Here is a 26,824-nt window from a genome sequence, read left to right as displayed (position 1 = left end):
GTAGTGAGTCAACTACAAGAATATGGATGATATTCGAATAGTCAGCATATGAACTTCACTTGTCTCACCGAACAAATGCTTAGAAAAAGGACCTAAGCTTCCGACTGACTTTGTTACTCCTCTTATACATTTTTGGATTAATCAAACTGCTTTGACTGCTGATATTAAAAAAAGATCTTGGCAGATCGAACCACAGCTTGATATCTTTGAAAGTAATACCTTGTGCATTACAAGAGACCACTGCAAATTTGAGTGACTAACGTGCTCCTCAACCACCATAATAGATCCTACACAGAAAGCGGTACACTTATACAGCATAAGGACTTCCTCAATTATACGGCACAAAGTCTAACCTAACCTAACCTATCACTAATCTTGACTTAGCAGAAACCTGCCAAAGCATAACAGTATACTGAGAGATGTGCAGTGTATTTCTAGTTGCCCCAAGAATGGCTCATAACTACTACGGGATATTGGTCAGCAAGTACGCAGCTTTACAAGTGTTCGTAATATGACTGTTAAAAAAAGTACATCAGAGCGTAATGTCATGCACGACTGCATCCCGTAACTTCTTCCTCCATCGCCATCAGGAAGATATGCACACTGATGTTTTATAAAGTGTTGCTGTGCGACACGAAAATGCTGATTGCACGAGTTTATTTCCCTCTTTTCAAGCATGCATCCATGGTTTAATGGGTAGAGCATCGAGCTTCTGTTGCTGGGGGGCCACAGTTTTAAACTAACCAACGAACGTTTTTGTTTATTTGAGCCAGTGAGCCAAGCTGACCATAAATGGCCAGAAACTGACAAACTGCAAAGTGGGGGGAATAGGCAAAGAAAGCTATCACTTTAAAAGCCTTGCTACAGATGACTATCAAGAAAGAAGAAAAAAGATACTGAGCTGTAAGAAAACCAAGAACAGAGACAGCGCCCGCCATGAACTCTCTCAAAGTACTATGGTTGATTTACTTGAAAATTTGCTCTCGCAACGGCCATGATCATATTTTGTACTCTCGCCCCTTCAAGAGTGACAGAATATCTGACTGAATTAAAGAATTACCATACTTAAGAACAACAAGTCTGCAGAAGTAATTGCACAATAAGTGTCATGGATGCTACTCGAGGTACAAAAAGCCTGCCTAAACGTGTACCTGAAATCAGTGTGGAGAACATGCAGATGGAATGAGCCTCTGCTTTCTACTAAAACAAGACTTTAGCTTCTTCGTCCAGCTTTTCTAAAACTTATATTTTGGCTGCCCCATTATAGGCCTCACGCTAACCTTGAATCAAAAGGATATCAGCACCATACAGTCAAAATGAGGACAAGCAGAGATCTACAATCATTGTCATTACATGCCGATAAAAAGAACTTTATTTAGGACCACTTCCACAACTGGGAAAGCTACATGCTTGTCTATGAAAGTACAGACGCCAGCTCTATCCAATAGACAGATGTTGAGCGATAAGTATTTTCCACTGATGTATGAGCAGAGTGGCTGAGAGGCACAATCCTGGACTGCCAATCTGTTGACTTTGAGTTAATGTCATTCCAGCAGAATGAGAACATTTCTTTCTTTGTAGCTTCCTTAAAAGGATTTTGGGATAATAGTGATGGGCAGGCGGAGGCATCACAAGAGATCAAAACAAGCAGGGGAGCTCTATATCTCCTTGCATGTTAACATTTTGTACAGGTCAGCCTGCCTAAGACGAATTTTCACATACGTCACTAGAGAAATAGACTCCACTGCAAGCTGCAGAACTGCTGGCACCGTAGTTGCAGCACTGAAGGCACGAAATCTGAAAATAATTTTTAGCACCTCCTTCAAAACTTATACAGCTGATGAATAAGTGTCACAATAGGTGCCATTGGATGACAATACAGTTAAATTTCGATAAAGAGAGGTTGGTAAGAGTGGCATTTCATCAAATAAAATATTTTGCTAAACTGAAATTCAACCTTTTCAGAAAAGTACTGTTGCCAAGCGATTCTTTTTTACTTGGGAGGGGCGTAATGATTCAACATTTCTCCGTTTTCCCATTCGCCCTTTTCCCTAACATACACCGGCGTGCCATTAACTTGCCTAATAAAGTTTTTTCCCGTTACATTATATTTTGAGTAAAATCATCTGATAAGTTTCACATTATTTCTCTGGGAATTTGTAATTTTGTTCAGCGTGTTGACGGCAGCTTCTCAAAACTTCAATCATGGAGAATGACCTCTGTGTAGTATTCGGTCATTCCAGCGACGCAGGCGGCCCCGCACGACCCTCCTCCAAAGCAGTCACTCGGTGATAGAAATCTGCGACGCACTTCGGCGGTTCGGTCAGGTGGGGTGCATGAACGCGGCAATGGGGAAAAAAGGGAACAGTAATCGCATATGCAGCATGCCGCAGCGCTCAAACCTCGCCGTAGCGAATGTGCACTGCTAAGGTATCTTTAAGATGTACTTCAAGACAGGCGTAACGACCTGAGGTACTGCAACCAGTTACAAAGCTCGTACTACATTTGCATAACACTGAATCGTGTACTGAGGGGATCCCACTTGTATACAGCGATCGATCCGAGCTCTGCGCAAAGAAACAAATTTTAAGGGAGCTAACGAGTTATGAAGAAACAACTCGAAACGCAAGTGGAAAAATGTGAAACCCGTTCAGGCACAAGTATTTTGTCATTAGTCAAACAGCTACGCTAAAGTTCAGTTCATTTGCTCCGCCATATGCTGCTCGAGGCTCTAGACGAGCGAGATCACCCCTGAACGCTATGAGTTTCGTAAATTGTTGCATTATACAGCCGTTTTTTTAGTTTGCATTCCGAAATGCACTAAAGTTTGTTTCTTACTGCACAGGATTAATTTGTTGAAAACAGGAGCGCTCGAAAAACAACTAACATCTGTTACCGGTATGCGTTTGCGTTTACTAAGTGCTTGCGAAAACACAAATATATGGCTTCATGCCCGTGGGCATTTTCAAGGCTATAGTAACGACATACTGATCTTTACAGAGCCTCTACCTTCACGAACTGCGGCGTTAACGCAGTGCCGTAGGCCCTTGATTGCACTCGTCTGCAGGCACAGCGATTCGACGCTGACTTCGGTTTCTCTAAATTGAATAGTAAGCTGTTGGGCTAGTTGGTTTGACATGATTTTTGCAAAGGGGATCGAGCGCAGAAATGTTACGGAAGAAGGAAACGTGGACAGGAAAGACGTTCACTTGCAACTAAGTATATTTTCAGAGACAAAATGATTTCACACAACCTAAAAAAGAATCTGGAAGAAACCGGCGCTGACCTTGTCTTCACAGCTATTCTCAAGCTTTCTCGGTTGTGCGCCTTTGCAACACGGCCACAAGAACAAGACGTGGAAAAAAACACTGCAAGAAACTGCTCGCCTCCTGTGCTACCGAAGTGGTATATAAGATACCAGTCGACTGTGGGATATATTACAATGGGCAGATGGGGCGCTGTCTAAATGACAGGCTAAGAGAACATTCTTCATGTTTAAAGGCCCTGCTGAGCAACTCTGCGCACCTTCCTGTGCACGGCAGGGATTATGGCTTACAGCCATAATCCCTGCCGATTTTCGGCAGCCCATTTTCGATGAAACCGAGATTACAAGCAGATCCAAAGGCACTCGAAAGGGAAATCCTCGAGGCAGGCCAGATTCACGCTCGTGCTAACCTTTGCATTGGTGCTCCGTCAGAGCATCTTATGGGTAAGGAATTTATGTCCCTCGCCCTTGGCATAAGTTTCTAGGCCACCTCCTCTGCCACTCTCCCCCGGAATGTTTTCTTGGAATGACTATTGTCAGGCCACTGGCACGTGCAGTTGTTGCTATCACGTACACTTATAGCTGTCATTATTGACGTAGTGATGCATGCCCAGTTGTTTGTCGAATTATATACATATAGTGTAAACATTTTTTTTACAATTCTCGGTGACAACGCATGCGCAATAACGTTCCTGGTGGTTTGTCTCTGAACATATACGTAGTCGCAAGTGAGCGTCTTTGCTGCCCACGTCTCCTTTTTCCGCAATGCTTCTGCACTCCCCTTTGCAAAAATTGTCTCTAATGGACTTGATGCCGCAGCATATGATGTGACCGCCGTTGAACGTAGGTTTGCCTTCATTTAAACACCTCTGCGTCTCTTTAGCGAGAGAGAAAGTATGGTTTGCGGCGAAACTAGTGCGCCTGACGTGCTTTGCTACTCGAGATGCACACGCTTGCGAGATTGCCTTATCACTCTCCGCAGCCATATTGACCTACCGTCGCGCCGCCTACAGTCGCTGCAATGACCGAATCCCATGCTGAATCCCGAAACGAGCGGCGAAGTCCTTTATATCGCTGTATATGGGCCCCTATGGAAGCTTCGCTACCAGGTATATTTACCTTAACGCATCCTTACAGTCCATCATCGCCGAAGTGCAATCGGGCTGCACTGACGGCACGTGCCGAATGTTCGTGCTGCATGACGGCATCCTTTATCGCCGCAATATCCACCATGACGGCCCTGAGTTGCTCCTTGTCCTCCCTCGTCATCTGCGATCCGTCGTTCTCGAACTTCACGATGCACCGACGGTGGGACACCTTGGAGTTTTTCGTACATACGACCGCGTACGACGCCGGTTCTTCTGGCCGGGTAGACTCTACCGCTCTGTGCGTCGTTATGTCGCTACTTGCGAATTGTGTCAAGCCGGAAGAAACCTCCCCTGGCACCTGTCAGGCGAATCCATCCAAATGAAGTTCCCTCTGAACCAATCTTTCGTGTAGGCCTTGACCTGCTTGGCCCTTTACAGACGATGACTAGAGGGAATAAGTGGATCGCTATCGCTTCTGATTACGCGACAAGCTACGCGATAACAAAGGCGGTGCTGACTAGTTGCGCAACTGACGTCGCCGATTTTCTCTTTCACGACGTCATTCTACAGAGTGGTATGCACCTCGACAGTTACTTAAAGACCGCGGCTGCTCGTTATTGTCTCGAGTTGTGGACGACTTCCTGCACTCTTGTGCCACTGAGCACCAGCTGTCCACCGCCTACCACCCACAAACGAACGGTCTTACGGAACGTCTCAACCGAACACTCACAGAGATGCTGTCGATGTACGTTTCCGACGATCACCACGACTGCGACGCCACGCTGGCCTACGTGACATTCGCGTATAACCCGTCCCGACATGACATCGCAAGATATTCACCCTTTTATCTTTTGTATGGTCGCGACTCCACTTTGCCCTTTGACACCATCCTACTTTGTCTGCCCGGCCTTGCCAGCGAGTACGCTCGTGAGCTCATCGATCGCGCTCACATGGCCCGTCAAGTCGCCCGATCTTGCTTATTAGCCTCGCGGCATCTGCAAAAGGAGCGTTACGACCGGTGCCATATTGCGATGTTCAGTTCGCCCAAGGTGTTTAGGTGCTGCTTTGGTTACCATGCCGTCGGGTCGGCCTCTCCCAGATGCTTCTCTCTCGCTACACAGAGCCTTATGAAGTCCTACGTCAAATTAACGACGTCAATTACGAGATCGTGCCGTTACAGTTTCATCCATTCTCAAGTCCGCCGCCTGTTGACGTCGTGCACGTTTCGCGGCTCAAGCCATGCTTCACTTGCAGCTCATTGCATACCATGCGCCGAGACGGCGCTTCACCACCCAGGGGTCCTGTTACGCAAGGATGAAAGAAGACAGAGAGGAAGATCGCAGGACGCTGGCTGCTGCGTGTAGTTGTTGGTGAGCCATCTTTTCTAATCTGACTCATTTTGTGCATATATTATAAATACAATCTTCTATACTCCCAACATCCCCATAACACACACACACAGATATATATATGTATATATATATATACGTCCTGAAGCAATAATATATGCAACAAGAAATAGAAATCAGAAAAGCGTATTCTGACAGGAACTGGAATCCAAACTGCTCCTTTCCATTCAGCATCAGGTGGCTTGGTAGAATACGCAGTCCACACACTGAAGGGTGGCCTCAAAAAGATGAAAGGAGAAAACCTCAAGCTCCAGCTCGCTCAATGGCTGCTCATGTACCACAGAGCGCCACACCCGAATGGACCAACCTCAGAAGACCAGATGCTGTCAAGGCTCAACCTCATTCCCAAGAAGGATGAAAAGGCAGCTGTTACACACTCCGAGCAGTGACCCTATTCCAAGGAACGCAGACTACACTAAAAGAAGGGTGGTACGGTCATAGCAGGCCTCCTTGAAAAAAGACCAAAATGCTGGCTTGATGACATTGACAACAACAGTGGGTTGACTATGGTAACTATGGACACATACACTGCCACTATGACCGAATCAAGCAACGATAGACACAGGCTCCAAACCAAGTGGAAGAATGCCCTGCAGTCGCAGCAAGCTGTGACCATGCGCCCAGTGGCATGTCCACAGAGGAGACTGGAGGTACAGTGCAAATTGGAAAACGTCCCACTCTAACTATCCAAAAACCACTGAAATATACAGAAGCTGCATTCATTAAGAAAGCAGGAGTGCTGTGCAAGTTTATCGGCGCCCCTATAATATGGCGTCGCTATAAAATGGCACCACACCACCAGCACGATTGCGCTCCTGCTCAGCTCGAATGTCTGCGCTGCTCGGGTGTCCGCATGCCACGCAAGACGCATTCCAACCATAGAAGCCGGCACCTGGCCGATCATGATTTTTGTACCTTTTCCTAAATAGTTTTCTAACCCAGTATAAAATATGTAACAGTTCGGTATATATGTCAATTCCTCCATGTAGAGATGTATTGATGCAGGTGTCACGGTGTAATGCCCCTTCAAATTATTCCACTTTCCAACATGTAGTCGCCTTCACATTGAACATGGGGCACATACACTATTCAGCAGTATGTAAGAAATTATTGCCACCATTTCACTCCTTAGTCACATGACATTGCAGGTGCAGAAGGATGTAGAGCCTGTGGCAAGGTCTATGTATATAGGAACAGCTGTAGTGTGTGTAGCTGTATTAAGTATGCTCCTTTCTATTGGGCAGACATGCTCCATAATACATCAGAAGATTCTCAGCAAGTTTGTCTTCAGTATTGCATTTCGAACCACCCCACGCATATTGAAAGGTTAGGTCACCAATAAAATTTACCTGAAAAGAAGCTGATGGACTATATTTCTGAATTAAAACCCTTCGAGTTACTAATCTATTTGTATGCATAAAGTAGTTATCTTGTTGACTAATAGTACCAGCTTGAAGTGGCATATGAAGGTTCACATGTGAACTTACAATAGACTTTTCTACAGTTGTCATTCCACTTGAGGGATAGGCAGAACATATGCAATCATTGCAAATTTCTCAAAGAAATTTGTGTTTCGGAGTGAGGTTAGCCTTTTGAATACAGAGTGCTATTTGCTTAAAATGGAATCAAATGTCGTCAGTATTTTGCAAGTGACCTCAAGCAGTACATTTTGCTGTTTAGGTTGCCCTGGAGAAACGGAAGAAAACTAAGAGCAACTGTTAGTCTAGGTGTTACTCAAAGTAAGCTGCAGGATTGTGTGGGGCAGTTACACAGATACTTTTGGCATGCCCAGCGGCATGCTGCCCTCTCGGCACTAATGCTGATAGGCTAGCCGCTACCTCCATAAGGCCAAGCAGAGCTGGAGGGGCTGGCAGATTGGTTCAGAAGAGGATGATTGCATCAAGACAATTTTCAACTTATGCTAGCTGATCTTGACCATACCAGTCAGAAAGGCCTTGGGATTCAGCGGGCCCTGCTCAGCAGTGTCAAGAAAGCCTACCTCCATGGGCTCAGGTGGAGCTCTGGAAGAGTCAGGAGCTGGAGGAGAAGGTGGTTGTCTTTCCAGAACAGTTTTTGTGAAATATTCCTTGTACCAATCAGCAGGGCTCCAGGAGGTGGACAGGGTGGGGTCAGCAAGGCCATACTAATGTCTCCCATCAACCAGAGATAATGCATACCAGCACCAGTGAATTGAATAGCCCTAGTTTACACCTGAAAACTATGCACGTCCTCTATGCACTGCAAGACAATTTTTTTTTAATTCTACCTAGACTACCTTGTCCCTTTTTTAATATTACACATGATCCAGAGTAGGCTGCATGCAGACTTCTGTAGTTATGGCACTTTGTTAATGCATTCGCACTGTTCAATTTATACTGATGTTATCAGCACATTGCACATTGAGTTTCCCATGAGAGGAATGTGAGCTATGCCCATATCGCTGCCTTTTGAAACATCTACTTGAGTTCAGAATGAATGGCCTGACTGGACAGCTGAGGAAAACTAAGCTGACTCTCTCATGCAAACACATTCAGTTAAGGTAAGGACTAGATCGCTGTGTTTATCTCCGTTGCTTGCCTTTTTTATTGTTATGCACACAACCGCAGCAAACACTTGGTCAAGCAATGCATCTAGAATGACTCTCATTTAACAATTCTCTTTTGAGTAGGTTATAGAAAACGAAAACACGAGTATGAGGATTATACGAAGAATGCACGTGCCATTATCCATGTCATTTCTTCCCTTCCAAATAACCGAAAATGTCACTGTTTTTCTATATTATCTGGGGAGAAGAAACGACATTGAAAGGGTTAAGGATGGCATAAAAATTAAAGGGCCTTCAATCCATGAGAACAATGTTTTATTATGAAGCGATTTTCAAAATTCTCAAATGTCTGCACGGATCGTTATGAGCAAAAGAATTTCATACCAGTGCATTTAGCATCACTGAAACCATTTGAATCATAGTAGGAATCAAAAAACCACATAATAATTGCATAATTTCAATTCCTGGGAAAAGGTTGTTTTAACTGCATTACATAGCAATAGCAAATAGCCACTCAAATTCTCGTGAACTGTTCAGCACAATAAATGCGAATGAATTGAAACATTACATGATATTAGTGCAAGTACTGAAATACCGTATTTACCCGCGTATAACCCGCCCCTGCGTATAACCCGCACCCCTAACTTTGAACTCGGCGGAAAAAAAAAAAAAAACTCGCGTATAACCCGCACGTTTACCTGAAAAAAAAAATGAGCGCTAGAAAGATGCAACTCACACTCAGTGATCATTTCGTTTTCAGAACATTTATTCAAACGACCGCCACCACGTCACTGGTTATCCGATTCTTAATCGTCGCCGCTCTCACTACTGCCATCCGAGGCTTCATCGCCACTCTCAAAGACGTAGTCGTCCTCGGAACCATCCAAACTATTACTGATCGCACATTTTTTAAAGCTTTTCCGCACCAAATCGGCCGGTATCGCTTTCCACGCATCCACGATCCACTGGCACAGCAATGGAATATCAGGCCTTCGCACGCGTCCCGTCGGTGTGAGGGCGTAAATGCCGTCGGCCATCCACTGGGCATACAGCCGCTTCACGTGTGCCTTGAACGGCTTGTTCAGGCACACGTCGAGTGGCTGTAGCATGGACGTCATGCCGCCAGGTATTATGACGAGGTCGGTGCTGGTCTCGGCAAGGCGAGCCTTCACCGCATCAGTGCAGTGGCCTCTGAAGGAATCTAGTACGAGCATCGACCGGCGTGCCAGCAAGGCACCTGGTCTTCGCTCCCCGATTACTCGAAGCCAGTCACCGACTAGGCCACTGTTCATCCACGAATTTTCTTCCGCACGCACAACGATTCCTGGGGGCAGTGGAATGCTAGGTAGCGTCTTGCGTTTGAAAATGACATACGGGCGCAGTTTCGTGCCGTCAGCCAAAGCGCATAGCATGACTGTGCAGCGCAGCTTGGCATTTCCGCCGGTCAGCACGCTGACTGATTTGGAGCCCTTTTTTTCCATGGTCGTGTCCATCGGCATCTCAAAGTACACAGGTGTTTGATCAGCATTTCCCACCTGAGACAGCAAATAGCTGTGCTCCTTCCGAAGTGCGATCACATATCGTTGAAAGTTCAACAACTTTTCCTCGTAGGCTTCAGGAAGCCGCTGGCACATGGTTGTTCGCCGCCGCATAGAAAATCCATGTCTTCGCATGAAGCGCTGAAGCCATCCACGGCTTGCACGAAACTCACGTGGAATGTTCAATTCCCGGGCCAACTTCAGGGCTTCCATTTGCGCCATCTCAGTCGAAACAGCGTGGCCACGACTTCTCTGCTCCTCAATGAACTTCGCAAGCTGCGTCTCGAGGTGGGGGTACGCGCCAGTCTTCGGACCCCGAAACGCTCGCCTGTCCCGGTTCGTTGCTTCGAGACTCTCTTTTTTCTTCCTCCAGTCGCGAATGCACGACTCGTCGACGTCATGCTGTCTTGCAGCAGCTCTGTTGCCGATTTCTTCGGCAGCGGCTATAATCTTTAGCTTCTCTTTCGCTGTGAAACACTGCCGTCGAGTCGCACTCATGATGCCAAAACAAAGCAGGCAAACAGTGCAAACTGGGGTAAGTACACTAAACAGCGCCTAACGCGAGGCTCAACAATGCTGGCCTTTCGTTGGCCCTTCATCGGCTTGACAAGCGTCGATGACGATGGGGATGGCGGACTACACGGGGAGGCCGCCGCACATTGCGGTGAAGCCGACCCCCCCCCCCCCTCCCAAGGAAAAAATTCGCAGATAACCCGCACCCCCACTTTTTAAACGCGTTTTTTCACATTTTGGTGCGGGTTATACGCGAATAAATACGGTATCTATAATTAGCAAAACCCAATCCCAAATTCTATTTAGTGCACTGAAACGAACTCACACAACTCATTTAGTAAAGAGCAGTTAAACGCTTGAATGCAGAAAGAAGTACTTGTCTGCAAGACAAAGAGCTTAAACATCATAATAATGAAAAGTGAAGACTTGCAATGATTCTTGCTAGTATAGAACTACAGGCGTACACATACGCTGTGATTCCATGAAAAAAACTAAGGAAAACATGAAAAGCAAGAAGGAACAATGAGGAGTGCACACAACTCAGCGCTGCTGCATTGCATGTGTCAGGTGCACTTGTAGTGGCAAGATGCCTATTGAGGCGGCTTTTGTGTCCAACGGTTTGACAGTATAAGTGGCACTGAAACGACCTCTCGAGTATGTGGGTTGTGCATGTGTCAGTTCAGTGCGAACTTCTGCAAGTAACTCCGAGGCCATGAAGAGCCCTGACGTGGCGTCTCCCTGATGGATACACAGGTGATCCTTCACCACGGACTTTGTGTGGACGAGCAGGCGTCGGTTCAGTGCAGACTTCCATGACAAGTTCTCAGGACATGAAGGGCCCTGAATCTGCCTCTCACAATAGTGGAAGTGAAGTTCAGTGCAAACTTAGTACCTCCGAGTATATGAAGAGCACTGACATGGCCTCTTGCCGAGTGGATGCACACGTGATCCTTCAGTAAGGACTTTTGAGGATTGATGGGGGCGTGCAGGGCACTAATGGCCGCCCACCTGTATGGATGCGTGGCTGTTGGTTTAATAGACTTCCACAAGAAGTTCTCAGGACAGGAACGGCTCTGAAACAGCCTCTCACATTAGTGGAACTGCAGGTGAACCTTCCATATCGACTCGTGTGAGAAGCTTTGAGGGCATAAAGGGCACTGAAACGGCTTCTCCTGTGTGGGCATGCAGGTGTCGGTTCAGAACACGCTTACATGAGAATCTCTGAGGGCACGAAGGGCATTGAAATGGCTTCTCGCCTGTGTGGGTGCGTAGGTGTTGTTTCAGACCACTCTTTTGTAAGAATCTCTGAGGGCACGAAGGGCATTGAAATGGCTTCTCGCCTGTGTGGGTGCGCAGGTGCCGGTTCAGATAATTCTGTGAAAATCTCTGAGGGCATAAAGGGCACTTAAATGGTTTCTCTCCGGTGTGGGTTTGTAGGTGTCGGTTCAGAGTACACTTATGTGAGAACCTCTGAGGGCATGAAGGGCACTGAAATGGCTTCTCGCCTGTGTGGCGGCGTAGGTGTTGGTTCAGAGTACTCTTATGTGAGAAGCTCTGAGGGCACCAAGGGCATTGAAATGGCTTCTCGCCTGTGTGCGTGCGCAGGTGCTGGTTCAGCTCACTCTTCTGTGATAATCTCTGAGAGCACAAAGGGCACTGAAATGGCTTTTCGCTTGCGTGGGTGTGCAGGTGTTGGTTCAGATCACTCTTCTGTGAGAAGCTCTGCAGGCATAAAGGGCATCGAAATGGATTCTCGCTTGTGTGGGTGTGCAGGTGTCGGTTCAGATCACTCTTCTGTGAGAAGCTCTGAAGGCATGAAGGGCATTGAAATGGATTCTCGCCTGTGTGGGTGCGCAGGTGGTGGTTCAGAGTACGCTTTTGTGAGAAGCTCTGAGGGCATGAAGGGCACTGAAATGGCTTCTCGCCTGTGTGGGTGCGCAGATGCGAGTTCAGAGTATCCTTTCGTGAGAAGCTTAGAGGACACAAAGCGCACTGAAACGGCCTCTCGCCTGTGTGGGTGCGCAAGTGCCGGTTCAGATGAATCTTTTGTGAGAAACTTTGACGGCATGAAGGGCACTGAAATGGCTTCTCACCTGTGTGGGTGCACAAGTGGTCCTTGAGAGCACTCATTCGTGAGAAGCTCTGAGGGCATAAATAGCAATGAAATGGCATTTCTCTTCTGTTGATGCACAGATGTTGCTTTAGGTTAACGTTTTGTAAAAATCTCCGAGGGCACTGAAATGGCCTTCTGGCTTTGTGAGTGTACAGGTGTTGCTTCAGCTTGAACGTTCATGAACAGTTCCAAAGGCACAAATGGAATTCAAACACACGCTGGCCGGCATGGATCCTGGTGAGCATTTCAGGTCACAGTTTATCCATCTCATAGACACAGGAGTTACAGCGGGGTGGTATCCTTCATGTAACTGCACCATCTGCATTTGCTGGACAGCTGGAATGCTTCAATGCTGCACCAAGAAAACAAGACAGGTTACCCAAGTAATGCTTTTCATTTAAAAATAAAAATGTAATTATACAATGCCGAAGAAATGAAATTACATAGATGGTAGAGGTAAAGACGAGCCTTTTCTTCATTCAATGTCTTTGCGGTGATTTTAGAACAAATCAGAGCACAGCAGGTCAACCATATTGATTTGGAAAATATATATTTTTATGATTGCTCAGTGGCCAAGTTTGTTAAATTTTCACAAATTTTTTGCTTAAAACATTTTTTATCTGTAAGATATAGTGAGATGCTTGGTATTAGTGCAAGCTGCCATTGTATAGTCAAGTGCAAGAGCCAAAACATTCAGAAATACCATCATGGGCCTGAAGATCAAATAAAGAACAGCAGCAGTTCATCTCGACCAAGGTTTCGTGGCATTGTCTGTTGCAGTAGATAGTTACCTTTCTGAAATTTTATTTATAAATGCTGCCTACTCACTTGAGTCCAAGGAGGAATGAATATACAGAAAATGTTATCAAGGGACAAAAAACACAAACATTGGAAAACAATATTTACCCAAACAATACAAATCACAAATATGACAACATATCTAATTTCAACAACGCTTTTAGGCAATTCATTCCATTCTTTGTTTTAGAAAAAAATTACGATTTAGAAGCATTATTCACAGCACATAGGTCGTGCATCATTCTGTGGTACTGACGCATGCTGGCGCGAGAAGGACACAGGTAAAGTTATTTATAAGAGCGAGAAGGACACAGGTAAAGTTATTTTATAATGCTGGACTCTGTTGTACACTAAATGCAAGAGTTGTAGCCTGTCTAGCATGTCTTCCCTGTAGCTATTCAAGATGGAGGGTACTCAGCATCTGCGACATACTATCAGTTGTTCTGCAGAAATTGCAGATGAACCTAACTGCTATTTGCTGTAATAATTTTAATTTAACAATAGTTTATTGGCAAATGGATCCCGCAAAGCTTATGCAAATTCAAAGCTAGGTCTGACAGCATAGCAAACGCCCCTATACATTTACCTGTATAGGGGCTCCTTTCAAATTGCAACAAAGGTCCATGAACTTGTGATAGCGCTCATGCAAATGTTTTCAATATGCTTGTCCCACCTGATATGTTGTTAGAATTACTTCGAGGTACTAATAGATAGAAACATTGTTAGGTGTTGTTGCCAATAAAATAGGGAAAGTGTAAAGGTGTCTCCTTGCTACTTATCTTCATAAACACAGTACTAATTATGTTTAAGCTCATTTTCTACCCTTCACACCAGTGGCAAATCTTATCAAGGTTATTGCTGAGCTTAGTTTCATCAGCTTGCGATTTAACTACTGTGTACAATATATCCAACCATCTTTGCTTTGTCAGTGACTATTAGGAAAAGAAAAGGTCCCAAGAATGACCCCTATCTTATGCTACACCTGACGTGAAAAGAAATGCCTCAAATACGATTGCCGACTTTGACGTACTGAACACCGGTTTTCAATATAGGCTCTGATAAAATGCATAGATTTGGTGTCTATTCAACTGCGTAAAGCTTACATGGAGCTTTATGTTCAGGCACTTAATCAAAGACGTTGGCAAAATCTAAAATATACTGCTTCTATTTGTTCCCTGCTATTAACTGCTAAGTAGTGATAAGAGGCAATAAGCTGAGTGACAGTAAAAGCGTTCCATAAAACCCAGCTGGACTCCAAACAGCATGATGTCTTCAACTAATTATTGTTTAGGGTGCTAACAGATCACATGCTCTAACCTATTGCTGCAAAGTTGGGTCAGTGAGACAAGACAATGATTTTGCAAGTTTAGGGGATGCCCCCGCAGTGTTGGAAGCATGTGGGTATAATAATGGGTGGACACACAATATGCTGTACAGCCCCAATAGTATATACTTTGCAAATACTTGACCGGCAGTTTCGCAGAGGATATGTTCTTGTTCAAGACCAAGAACCAAGCCAATAAATGTTCCACTTTGGCCTGCAGCAGCATTCATTCGATGATACGGCACACATCTCTCCCAGTGGCACTTACTGTTCTTACGATGAGTCACTTATTGCTTGCAAAACCCATCCGTTCCCTACAACTTGGAATTGAAACCATGAAGCAGTCCTTTAGGGCACCAGTTGGAATGCTAGAGTATACTCGAGGCAGTGGAGCACAGTTTATGCTGCGTTGACTAGAAAACGTAAAGTACCCTGTGCAGTGATGGAATAGCCATTTGAGCTTCTGGCGCAGATCTTAGCACCAGCAAGAAGCTGATTTTGCACAGCAACTAGCACTTCTCGCACAGTGTCGAACCTACGTCAATCTTTCTTTCATTTAGATTATTCAAGGCAAATTCGGCACAAAACCATATAGTGTAATTTTAAATGAAATAGGCAATTAAGATTGCTGACGCCAGTTATGCGCATGAATAAAGCATTCGGGATAAAAAGAACCCAGCTTTTAAAATATTGGTCAATCCTTTGCATACATCACGGTAGAAGGTTGTTTATTGATGGTACTGCTCATCACTTATCAATAATTGGAAAGTTTCATGGTCACAAGGTACTGACAATATTAACTGTAAATTACTAAGAAATACTGTCTCTCACCAGGTTTTTATTCCATATTTTTCATCAATATTTAATGACTGGTCAGATTCCACAAGATTGGAAACCGCCAGTCATACCAATCTTCAAAGACGTCAAGAAACACATGGCTGAAAACTACCAACTGATATTGTTGAGGTATGTATGCTGTAAAATGATGGAACATTATGTCACGGTGCCACGGGAAGGACAAAGATGACGATCATCAACAAGATGAAAGGGATGACATAGTGGGGCTAACCTAACATTCGGCCATACTGTTTTTACCGGCCATATCTTCTGCAGAATCACAGTCCCATTTAATCTTATATCTCTGCCCATTTCATTCTTCGTGGAGGTGCTGGGTATTGCAAAAGACGGAACTCTGCAGCGGGTTTGTACTCGGCTGTCCTACCATGCTGACAGACGACCAGGCCTTGCGAGCATCAATGTCGGGTTCCATAGGTTGTGTACAGCGACGCATTCGTATGTGCCAAGCCAGTCTTTGATGTTGACTTTGTCGGTGCCGTTACCAGAGAAGGTGCCCGAGGTCGCGCGGATGGGTCAAGACGACTGACTGTTGTGGTGTCATGGATGCTGGTGGCCCAGGTGCGCTGGGTGCTTATGCGAAGCACGGCAAAAGTTCTCGGAATTTGAGAGCATGGAATTTTGACAGAAGAGGGCAGTTTAGAAAAGCTCAATGCTTTTATCAGTCCTTGAACTGTTTCAAAGCAAAGTTGCATTTGACGGTGGTCACTATGAGGTAGCCTTCTCATGGAAAGAATATTGCGAGTAGCAAGACAGCAATCAAAGAGAAACTTTAAAGCGAGTGCACCTCAGTGGGGAAGAAAATAAAGCTTAATAGGGATTTTGCTGCGGAATATGACTGAGCCATTAAAATTTATATGAGAACATGCCTTGCTGAATGTAGACCGGAAAGAAGTGGTGCGCCATGTCTTGTATTCATTATATTCCCCATCACGCTGTTGTTTGTAGTAAGTCAACAACTACAAGAATATGGTTGATCTTTGAAGAGTCAGCGATGGACCTCATTTGTGTGACTGAAGAAATGCTTAGAAAAAGGACCTAATCTTCCGGCTGACTTTGTTACTCCTCTCATTCGTTTTTGGATTAATAAAACTGCTTTGACAGCTGATATTTAAAAAAAGATCTTGGTAGATCGAACCGTAGATTGATATCCTTGAAAGTAATAGCTTGTGCATTACAAGAGACCACTGCAAACTTGAGTGACTAACGTGCTCCTCGACCACCATAATAGACCTTACAGAGAAAGCGGTACGCTTATACAGCATAAAGACTTCCTCAATTTTACGACACAAAGTGCTTAACCTTGACTTTGCAGAAACCTGCCAAAGCATAACAGTATACTAGGAGATGTGCAGTGTATTTCTAGTTGCCCCGAGAATGGCTCATAACTACTACGGGATATTGCTCAGCAAGTATGCAGCTTTACAAGTGTTCGTATTAGGACTGTTAAAAAAAGTACATCAGAGCGTAATTTCATGCACGAGTGCATCTCGTAACTTCCTCCATTGCCATCTGGAAGATATGCACACTGATGTTCTATAAAGTGTTGCTGTGCGACACGAAAATGCTGAAAATGCTGAGTTTATTTCCCCCTTTTCAAGCATGCGTCCATGGTTTATTGGGTAGAGCATACGTTTTTGTTTATTTGAGCCAGTGAGCCAAGCTGACCATAAATGGCCAGAAACTGACAAACTGCAAAGTGGGGGGAAGAGGCAAAGAAAGCTATCACTTTAAAAGCCTTGCTACAGATGAATATCAAGAAAGAAGAAAAAAGATACTGAGCTCTAAGAAAACTAAGAACAGGGACAGCGTCCGCCATGAACTCTCTCAAAGTACTATGGTTGATTTACTTGAAAATTTGCTCTCGCAAAGGCCATGATCATATTTTGTACTCTCTCCCCTTCAAGAATGACAGAATATCTGATTGAATTAAAGAAAAACCATACTTAAGAACAGCATGTCTGCAGAACTAATTGCACAAAAGGCGTCATGGATGCTACTCAAGCTATAAAAAGCCTGCCTAAAAGTGTACCTGAAATCAGTGTAGAGAACATGCAGATGGAATGAGCCACTGCTTTCTACTAAAACAAGACTTTAGCTTCTTTGTCCGGCTTTTCTAAAACTTATATTTTGTCTGCCCCATTTCAGGCCTCACGCTAACATTGAATCAAAAGGATATCAGCACCATACAGTCACAATGAGGACAAGCAGAGATCTACAATCATTGTCATTACATGCCAATGAAAAGAACTTCATTTAGTACCATTTCCACAACTGGGAAAGCTACATGCTTTTGTATGAAGGTACAGACGCCAGCTCTATCCAATAGACAGATGTTAAGCGGGCATTGGACAGCCATGGCAGCTGCTGGCACCATCCTGCTCACCAAGATAAGTATTCTCCACTGATGTATGAGCAGAGTGGCTTAGAGGCAAAATCCTGGACTGCCAATTTGTTGACTGTGAGTTAATGTCCTTCCAGTAGAATGAGAACATTTCGTTCTTTGTAGCTTCCTTGCAGAGGATTTTGGGATAATAGTGATTGGCAGGCGGAGGCATCACTAGAGATCAAAACAAGCAGGGGAATTCTATATCTCCTTGCATGTTTACATTTTGTACAGGGCAGCCTCCTTAAGATGAATTTTCACATGCGTCACTAGAGAAATAAACTCCACTGCAATATGCAGAACTGCTGGCACCGTAGTTGCAGCAATGAAGGCACGAAATCAGAAAATAATTTTTAGCACTTCCTTCAAAACTTAAATAGCTTATGAATAAGTGTTGCAACAGGTGCCATTGGATGACAATACAGTTAAACCTCGATAAAGAGATGTCGGTAAGATCGGCACTTAGATAAAAAATTGTGCTAAATTGAAATTCAACCTTTTCGCGAAGTACTGTTGCCGACCGATCCTTTTTTACTAGGAAGGGGCGTAACGATTCAACTTGACTCCGTTTCCCCATTTCTTTTCCCTAACATACACCAGTGTGCCATCAACTTGCCTAATAAAGTTGTTTTTTCCCCGTTACATTATAGTTGCAGTAAAATTGTGTGATAATTTCGCATTATTTCTCTGGAAATTTGTCATTTTCTTCAGCGTGTCGAGGGCAGCTTCTCTGAACGGATGGATGGATGTTATGAGCGTCCCCTTTGAAACGGGGCAGTGGGTTGCGCCACCAAGCTCTTGCTATTATACTGCCTAATGTCCTACTTAGGTTAAATAATAAAAATAGAAAAAAAGAACACTATGAACTACCACACCCAAATTTTCTGATCCCCTATTGCGAACTGTGCTTTTGTACATCTCCGTCTTTTGTCGTTTCCCTACTTTTCTTCCACCAATCTTCCAGTCGCCTCTTACATGTTTGCTTTACCACTGCTCCCTCTGAACCCAAGGGCTTCAAGGAGGCCAGTGGTTCCTAAATCGACCGATGGGTAGACGTCTTCCCTTTCTAATAAAATATGCTCCATATTTTCCCCAGCTTTGGCGCAGCAAGCACATGCTTCTTCTTCCTTCTTATATCTCGCATTATAGGTGCGTGTTCTAAGGCATCCTGATCTCGCTTAGAAAAGTAATGAGCTTCCCTTTGAGTTATCATAAATGGTTTCTTTCCTTATTTCGTTTTTTCCTCTTGGCATGTTTGGCAGGTTTCTTTTCCATTGCCGCCACCCATGAGATTATTTCAGCCTCTCTCACTTTCCGCTTGATGTTCTTTGTTGCTGTGTTGCCCACCCTACAGGCCGCATACTTGCTGGTAAGCTTCCTAGTTCTTTTCCTCCACTGTGAATCAATGTTTTTCCTGTACAGATACCTGAACACTCTCCCAGCCCATTCACTTTCTTCCATATTCCTCAGGCGTTCTTCATACTCAATTTTACTGGGAGCTTCCCTCACTTCAAAACTAGTCCAGCCCATATCACCCTGCACAGCTTTATTTGTAGTCTTCCCGTGAGCGCCCAATGCGAGGTGACCCCCTGACCTTTGGTTCCCATCGAGTCCTGATTGCACCCCTGATTTAAAGCAAACAACCGCGTTTCCAAAAGTTAGTCTTGGAACCATTACACCTTTCCACATACCTCGGAGGACCTGGTACTTATTGTATCCCCATGGCGCCCTGTGCTTCATTATGGCTGCCATTTCTCTTCCCCTCAACTGTTATTTTTTCCTGTGTTTCCATATATCTATTGCCTTCGTTTCTCCATATACTAAGGTATTTATATTCTGTTACCCGAGGTATTTCCTGGCCGTGTATCTCCACTGTCTGTTCACCGTTTTCATTGAATACCATTACTCCTGATTTTCTAACACTAAATTTCAAACCTAAATTGTTGCCTTCCTGTCCAGATATTAGCCAGACGTTGCAAATCACTTTGCTTGTTCGCTAGCAACACAATGTCGTCCACATAAAATAAACCTGGGAGTTGCTGCTCTACTACTGTACCCGCCTGTTCGTATGACAGATTAAACCCGATATTACTTCCTTCTAGCGCCCTCTCCATCCTCACCATGAACGATGGATGGATGGCGGCTACACCCTTTGTAATGGGCGGCGGCTGGCGCCACCGAGCCTTTTGCTCCCCCTCCTATTTTTTTCTTTATATCCCCTTCTCCATAATCTAGTTTTCACTCCCCTCCTCCCCCCAAAATAAATATCTAATATAGTATAGGAAACATTAGCTCCTCGATTTATGGTATTACCTCTCCCTTGATTTCCTCCACCAATCCTCTAGCCTCCCCTTCGTTACTGCCTTTTTTTCTTGCCTATTTGCCCTCGTTCCCCGGGAAAACCTAATGCCCCTTCCATATCTATCACTGTTCCCTCAGCCAGAGTCGGACGAAGGTCTGTGCATCTCTGCACTATATGCTCTGTCGTCTCAATTTCGGCTCCGCAAGCTGTGCATAAAAGGTCCACGTCTTCAAATTTAGCCCTGTATGTTTTCGTTCTCAAAACCCCCGTTTTAGCTTCGAATAATAGTGAGCTGCCCTGCGAGTTATCAAATAAGAGCTCTCTCTTTGTCTCCTGTTTTTGTGTCCTATACATAGCTAGCACTGGCTTTCCGAGCATTCTTTCTTCCCACCTTTTTCTTTTGGTCTCCTTCACCTCCTTTCCCATACTAGAACCACGTTGGGCCCCCTCCCTCGGCTGTAGGTATCTAATCCTCAGCTTCCTAGTTCTGAGTGTCCACTTTGTGTTCAAACTTTTCATGTATAGATATTTGTACACTTTTACCGCCCACCTTTTTTCCCCCAGTGCTGCGAGTCTCTGTTCATATTTTAGCTTACTTATTGTCTCTCTACCTTCGAATGACATCCATCCCATGTCCCCCTGCACTCCCTCATTAGGGGTGTTCCCGTGCGCTCCTAAGGCCAGCCTGCCTACACTTCTCTGTCTTGTTTCCATGCATGCCTGAACTTCCGATTTCATGCACAGTACTGAATTTCCGAATGCGAGGCCAGGTACCATAACTCATTTCCATACCCCTCTAACCACCTCGTACCTATTATAGTTCCATAGCGCCTTGTGTTTCATTACAGCTAAGTTCCTTTTCACTTTTTCAATCATAATTTTTTCATGTTCTTCCAAGTACTTTTTGCCCTCGTTTACCCATATGACCAAATACTTGTATTTTTCAACATGATCAATCTTAGTGCCTTGTATTTCCAATGGTTCCCCCCTTTCTTCATTGTATGCTATTATCCCAGACTTCTCTCTACTGAATTGCAGTCCCAATTTTTCTCCCTACTCTCCACATATCCTCATTAGTTCCTGTAGCCCTACTCGGGTGTCAGAAAGCAGTACAATATCATCTGCGTACATCAGTCCGGCTAGTACTTGAGCTACCTTCTGCCCTTCCAGCATATAGCTTATGTCGGCGCCTATTGTGCTCTTTTCTAGCCTCTTTTCCAATTGGCTCGTGTAAATCATAAAAAGCAGGAGCGACAATGGACAGCTCTGCCTGAGACCACTTCTTAAATTAGGTGGCTTTGTAGTTTCCCCCTCCCATGTTATCTCTACCTCATTATCCGTATAAACTTGTAGGAATTCAACCAACTTTCTATCTAGACCATATTCCTTCAACTGGCCCCATAACTTTTCTCGGTTTGCATTATCATAGGCTCCTCTAATGTCTAAAAAAGCTATCCATAGCAGTTTCCCTCGTTCCTCCCATTATCATCCCCCATTGTGACCCTTTTTCTTCCCCTCTTCCCCTTCCCTTACGTAGAGTAGCAGGCCAGATGCTCCATTATCCGGCCGACCTCTCTACATTTCCAATCATTAAAATACTTCTTCTTCATAGCAGTTTCTGCCTGGCTGCCGCTATCTCTATGCACTGTGTTATAACAAATAAATTATCATCTAGCCTTCTGTTCCTTCGAAATCCATTCTGCAGATCTCCAAAGATCTTTTCCCATTCTGCCCATTCCTCCATTGTCATTTTCACCATCTGCAATGCTAGTCTGTATATGACTGATGTGACAGTTATTGGTCCGCAGGATTTAATGTTGTCCTTGCTTCCTCACCTTTGTAAACTAATATCATTCTGCTTGATTTTAAGTCCTGTGGTACATCTCCCCCTACAACTATTTGTTCAATAAGTTGTCATAATTTAAATTTACTTTTCTGGCCTAATATGCTTATCAATTTCATAGGCATGTCATCAAGTCCTGTCGCTGTTCCCATGGGGACCTTGTGTTCAATTCTGTCCCGTTCTTTACTTGTCAACCCTCTGTATACCTCTAATTCTGTCCTGCTGTTGTCATTGTTCTCAATTTCGCTACCCTCTGGCTCTGCAAATGCTGCCTCTATTGTTAACCTAATTTATTCCTGAGCTTCCTCTCCCTCTACCTTTGTTCCTTCTGGTGTGGTCAGTGAGTGCTGAACCACCTCTGTCTTCTTACTCTGTTGCCTTTTGTGTTCCCAGAACTTCTTAGAGGCATTTCTGTCTTTCTTTCGTATATCTAACAACCACTGTACCCGAACTTTTGCTATCTTGGCTTGAATTAATGCCAATGCTTCTCTTTTCATTGCAAGGTAATTCTCCCATTTTGGCTCCACCTCTTCTGGTGGGGCTCTCCTTTTCTTTGCTGCTCTGTGTTTTCTGCACGCATCTTTGCGTTGCTCTATGGCCTCCTTAACCTCTCGGTCCCACCAGCTTTTCGGTTTGTTTTCCCTGCGTACTTCCTAGTTTCCTAATCTGTCCCTTCTCTAGCTCTCGTTTAAAAATACCTATTAACTCGTCGTATGTCCATGCCCTTTGCGGTTGCTTGGATATTATGTTTTCAATGTTTTTCTCCACTTATTGTAGCTTCCCGTCATTCAGTTTTCTCATACCTTTCCTTTCTTTAGTTTCTATCAGTGGCACTGTCTTTCCGAAACTGATTTTGATTCGTTTGTGGTCACTCCTCAGGCTTTTTGTACCTTCCTCATCAATTTCCATACCTCCCAACCGTTCATACAGTTTGTGGGACAATAGGCAGTAGCCGATAGTCGAGTGGGAGTTATTTCTTTCCCATGTTATCTTCCCGTCGCATTAATTTCAGTATTAACCATAAGAAAATCATGGGCCTCACAAAAATGTACTAACATCTGCCCTGTTGCATCTGTCACCCCTTCAAAGTATTCCAAATGTGCATTCATGCCCCCTAGGATGATTATCTATCGTTTCATAGTTAACTCCCTGATGTCCTTGGTCATACAGTTGAAATGTTTTGAAATAACTGAAATGTTCTGATTTGAAATAACTTCAATCATGGAGAGCGACCTCTGTGTGGTATCCCGAAATGAGCGGCGATGTCCGTTATACCACGCCAATCGAGATCGCTTGCACGATGCTAACTGGCCTGGCTCACAGGCGAGTGGGTGTTGCATTTAGTCAAGGCGTTTAGTACTACCGCCTCTATGGGTACTCACGCTTGTCATGCTGCACACGAGGTAGGGAGCACTGGTCTTGGAAATTGCAGAAACCACCAGCAGCACACACCAAATCCGGTATCAAAAAACATCGAATTACTATACACCTAGAGGGAAATCTGGCGCCACCGTCTATGGATGGATGGATGGGTGGATGGATGTTATGAGCGTCCTCTTTGAAACGGGGCGGTGGGTCGCGCCACCAATCTCTTGCTACTATGCTGCTTAATATCCTACCTAGGTTAAACAATGAAAAAAGAAAAAAACACTATGAACTACCACGTCCAAATTTTCTGATCCCCTATTGCGAACTGTGCTTTTGTACGTCTCCGTCTTTTGTCGTTTCCCTACTTTTCTTCCACCAATCCTCCAATCGCCTCTTACTAATGTCTATTGCGGACATGTTTACTTTTCCACTGCTCCCGCTGAACCCAAGGGCTTCAAGGAGGCCAGTGGTTCGTAAATCGACCGCTGGGTAGACGTCTTCACTTTGTAATAAAACATGCTCCATAGTTTACCCAGCTTTACCGCAGCAAGCACATGCTTCTTCTTCCTTCTTATATCTCGCATTATAGGTGCGTGTTCTAAGGCATCCCGATCTCGCTTCGAAAAGTAATGAGCTTCCCTTTGAGTTATCATAAATTGTTTTTCCTGATTTCGTTTTTTTCTTCTTCAGCAGTTACTAATGGCAGGTTTCTTTTCCAGTGCCGCAACCCATGAGATTATTTCAACCTCTCTGACTTTCCGCTTGACGTTCTTTGTTGCTGTGTTGCCCACACTACAGGCCGCATACTTGCTGGTAAGCTTCCTAGTTCTTTTCCTCCACTGTGAATCAATGTTTTTCCTGTACAGATACCTGAACACTCTCCCAGCCCATTTACTTTCTTCCATATTCCTCAGGCGTTCTTCATACTCGATTTTATTGCGAGCTTTCCTCACTTCGAAACTAGCCCAGTCCCAATCACCCTGCCCAGCTTCATTTGTAGCCTTCCTGTGAGCGCCCAATGCGAGGCGACCCACTGACCTTTGGTTCCCATCGAGTCCTTTGATTGCACCCCTGATTTAAAGGACACAACCGCATTTCCAAAAGTAAGTCCTGGAACCATTACCCCTTTTCACATACCTCGGAGGACCTCGTACCTATTGTATCCCCATAGCGCTCTGTGCTTCATTATGGCTGCCATTTCTCTTCCCCTTAACTGTTATTTTTTCCTGTGTTTCCACATATCTGTTGCCTTCGTTTATCCATATACCAAGGTATTTATATTCTGTTACCCAAGGTATTTCCTGGCCCTGTATCTCCACTGTCTGTTCACCGTTTTCATTGAATACCATTACTCCTGATTTTCTAACACTAAATTTCAAACCTAAATTGTTGCCTTCCTGTCCAGGTATTAGCCAGACGTTGCAAATCACTTTGCTTGTTAGCGAGCAATTAATGTCGTCCGCATAAAGTAAACCTGGGAGTTGCTGCTCTATTACTGTACCTGCCTGTTTGTATGAGAGATTTAACCCCATATTACTTCCTTCTAGCGCCCTCTCCATCTTCACCATGTACACTGTCGTCCTTTATGAAAGGGAACACGCGAGCGCGTGGCCTGCGCTCTGCGCCGGCTGCCTACAGCGCCGTCAACCGACAGCTAAAGAAAGCGCGTCCGCTTTTGGCGTCATCTGTTGGCAAACAAAAATAACGATTCATGGCCGGTGGACTAGCGCTGCTAGATTATGCTCCCCCTCCGCTGGCGCAACGGGCGATGCCTGCACCGCGTCGTCTGCTGCCAACAAATCGAGCGCGGTGCGCGAGCGTGGTCGAAGCGTAGAATCTGTCTCTCGGCTTACGCCAGATGCGCTTTGCCTAAACTAGAGCTATTTAGATGAGAGCGATGCCCTCAGGGGAAGGTTTGGTTGTGGTGTGCTTTTTAGAAAGTGTATCACTGAATTCCGTGAAAATTTTCCTTCGAGGGAGAATCCCACTTACCTGGAAAGTACTGGTCTGTCGGCTGAGAAAGTTCTGTGTCGTTTAGTGTATCTGGGCCTGATACTATAACACCAAGCACAATCAAAGCACCCTGACCGTGATGACAGCGAAGGAGATGTTGCTACGTAAGAAACTTGAAGCAAAACAATGTTCCAAATGTTTGTAAACATTTTAATGAAATGTTGTATCTGTAATGTAAAAGAAGCAAGCACGAAATGCAAAAACAGGTATCAATACATTTATTGACGTAGATAATATACGTGAACTTTTCCTTTGTGTTCCGCACAAAAAAAAAAAGCTGAAATATGTTTTGTCGACGCACTTCTCAGTACCTCGTGGCGTCCCCATTTGCTGCAACGACAGCTGACATCCTTGAGGGCAGCGAGTCATACAAAGCGGCCGTTAGTGATCTGTTGCTTCTCAGCCGCTCCCTATCCTCCTTTATGGCCCCCCAAAGGTCATCGGCTGACAGTCCGTGCAGAGACCGTGCCGCCAACGCGGTTTTCAAAAGGCCCCACACGTTCTCAATAATGTTAATGTCTGGAGACTGGGGCGGCCACCTTAGACAGTTGATTCCACGTTCCTCGCAAAAGCTTGTTACCCTTCGGGATGTGTGTACGGGCGAGTTGTCTTGTTGGAAGAAAGAGATTATCGCACACACATAGGGACCATTTAGCCGAGAGGAATCGCCACCGCCGTTTTTTTAATGTCCACGCAGATCCCCGTGCGGACGGACACGCTTGAATTCGGGGGTTAGTGCCATGCAAGGTCGGTTTGAAATTTATCCTGGAGCGAGTCTAAACTGTCATTCGCGACGCAGGGACAATACAGCTGAAGCTAAACATGTTTCCATGAGCATTAACACCTTTATTTGCTGGAGAACTATAATGCTGCATATTGTGTTCTTGGAAATGTATTCGGTGGTGGCTTAAGCAAAAGCGCGTTCCACGACGAAGTCATGGAGCTCGCATGACACAGAGTTTCCCGAATGATACAGAGTATCATTCAGTTATAGATGAAGAACAACCAAACCTTGCCCTGAGTGCATCGCTCTCACCTAAATAGCTCTAGTTTAGGCGAAGCGCATCTGGCGTAAGCCGAGAGACAGAGATTCAACGCTTCGACCACGCTAGCGCACCACGCTCGATTTGTTGGCAGCAGACGACGCGCTGCAGGCATCGCCCGTTGCGCCAGCGGAGGGGGAGCATAATCTAGCAGCGCTAGTCCACCGGCCATGACTCGTTATTTTGTTTGCCAACAGATGACGCCAAAAGCGGACGCGCTTTCTTTAGCTGTCGGTTGACGGCGCTGTAGGCAGCCGCCGCAGATCGCAGGCCACGCGCTCGCGTGTTCCCTTTCATAAAGGACGACAGTGTACATCATAAACAGCAGCGGGGATAAAGGGCACCCCTGCCTCAGTCCCTTGTTGATATGAACTTTCTTCGCGCTCCTCATCCCTTCCCATTCAACGCAAACGGTATTTTC

The 26,824-nt window shown here is 44.9% G+C and overlaps 1 protein-coding gene across 1 annotated transcript; it reads right to left on the bottom strand.

Moving 5' to 3' along the window:
• Positions 1 to 10,332: 10,332 nt before the first annotated feature.
• On the bottom strand, positions 10,333 to 23,924 carry LOC126537582 (uncharacterized). Its single transcript, XM_050184711.3, has 2 exons — positions 23,362 to 23,924; positions 10,333 to 12,823 (listed from the first exon to the last, which is right to left on the bottom strand). The coding sequence occupies exon 2, from the start codon at positions 12,528 to 12,530 to the stop codon at positions 11,445 to 11,447; it is 1,086 nt and encodes a 361-aa protein (XP_050040668.1). The 5' UTR covers positions 12,531 to 12,823; positions 23,362 to 23,924; the 3' UTR covers positions 10,333 to 11,444.
• Between the last annotated feature and the right edge of the window lie 2,900 nt (positions 23,925 to 26,824).

Source organism: Dermacentor andersoni, chromosome 4 (assembly GCF_023375885.2).
Source record: "Dermacentor andersoni chromosome 4, qqDerAnde1_hic_scaffold, whole genome shotgun sequence".
NCBI classification, from domain to species: Eukaryota; Metazoa; Arthropoda; class Arachnida; order Ixodida; family Ixodidae; genus Dermacentor; species Dermacentor andersoni.
This window is presented reverse-complemented; position numbering and strand designations above follow the sequence as displayed.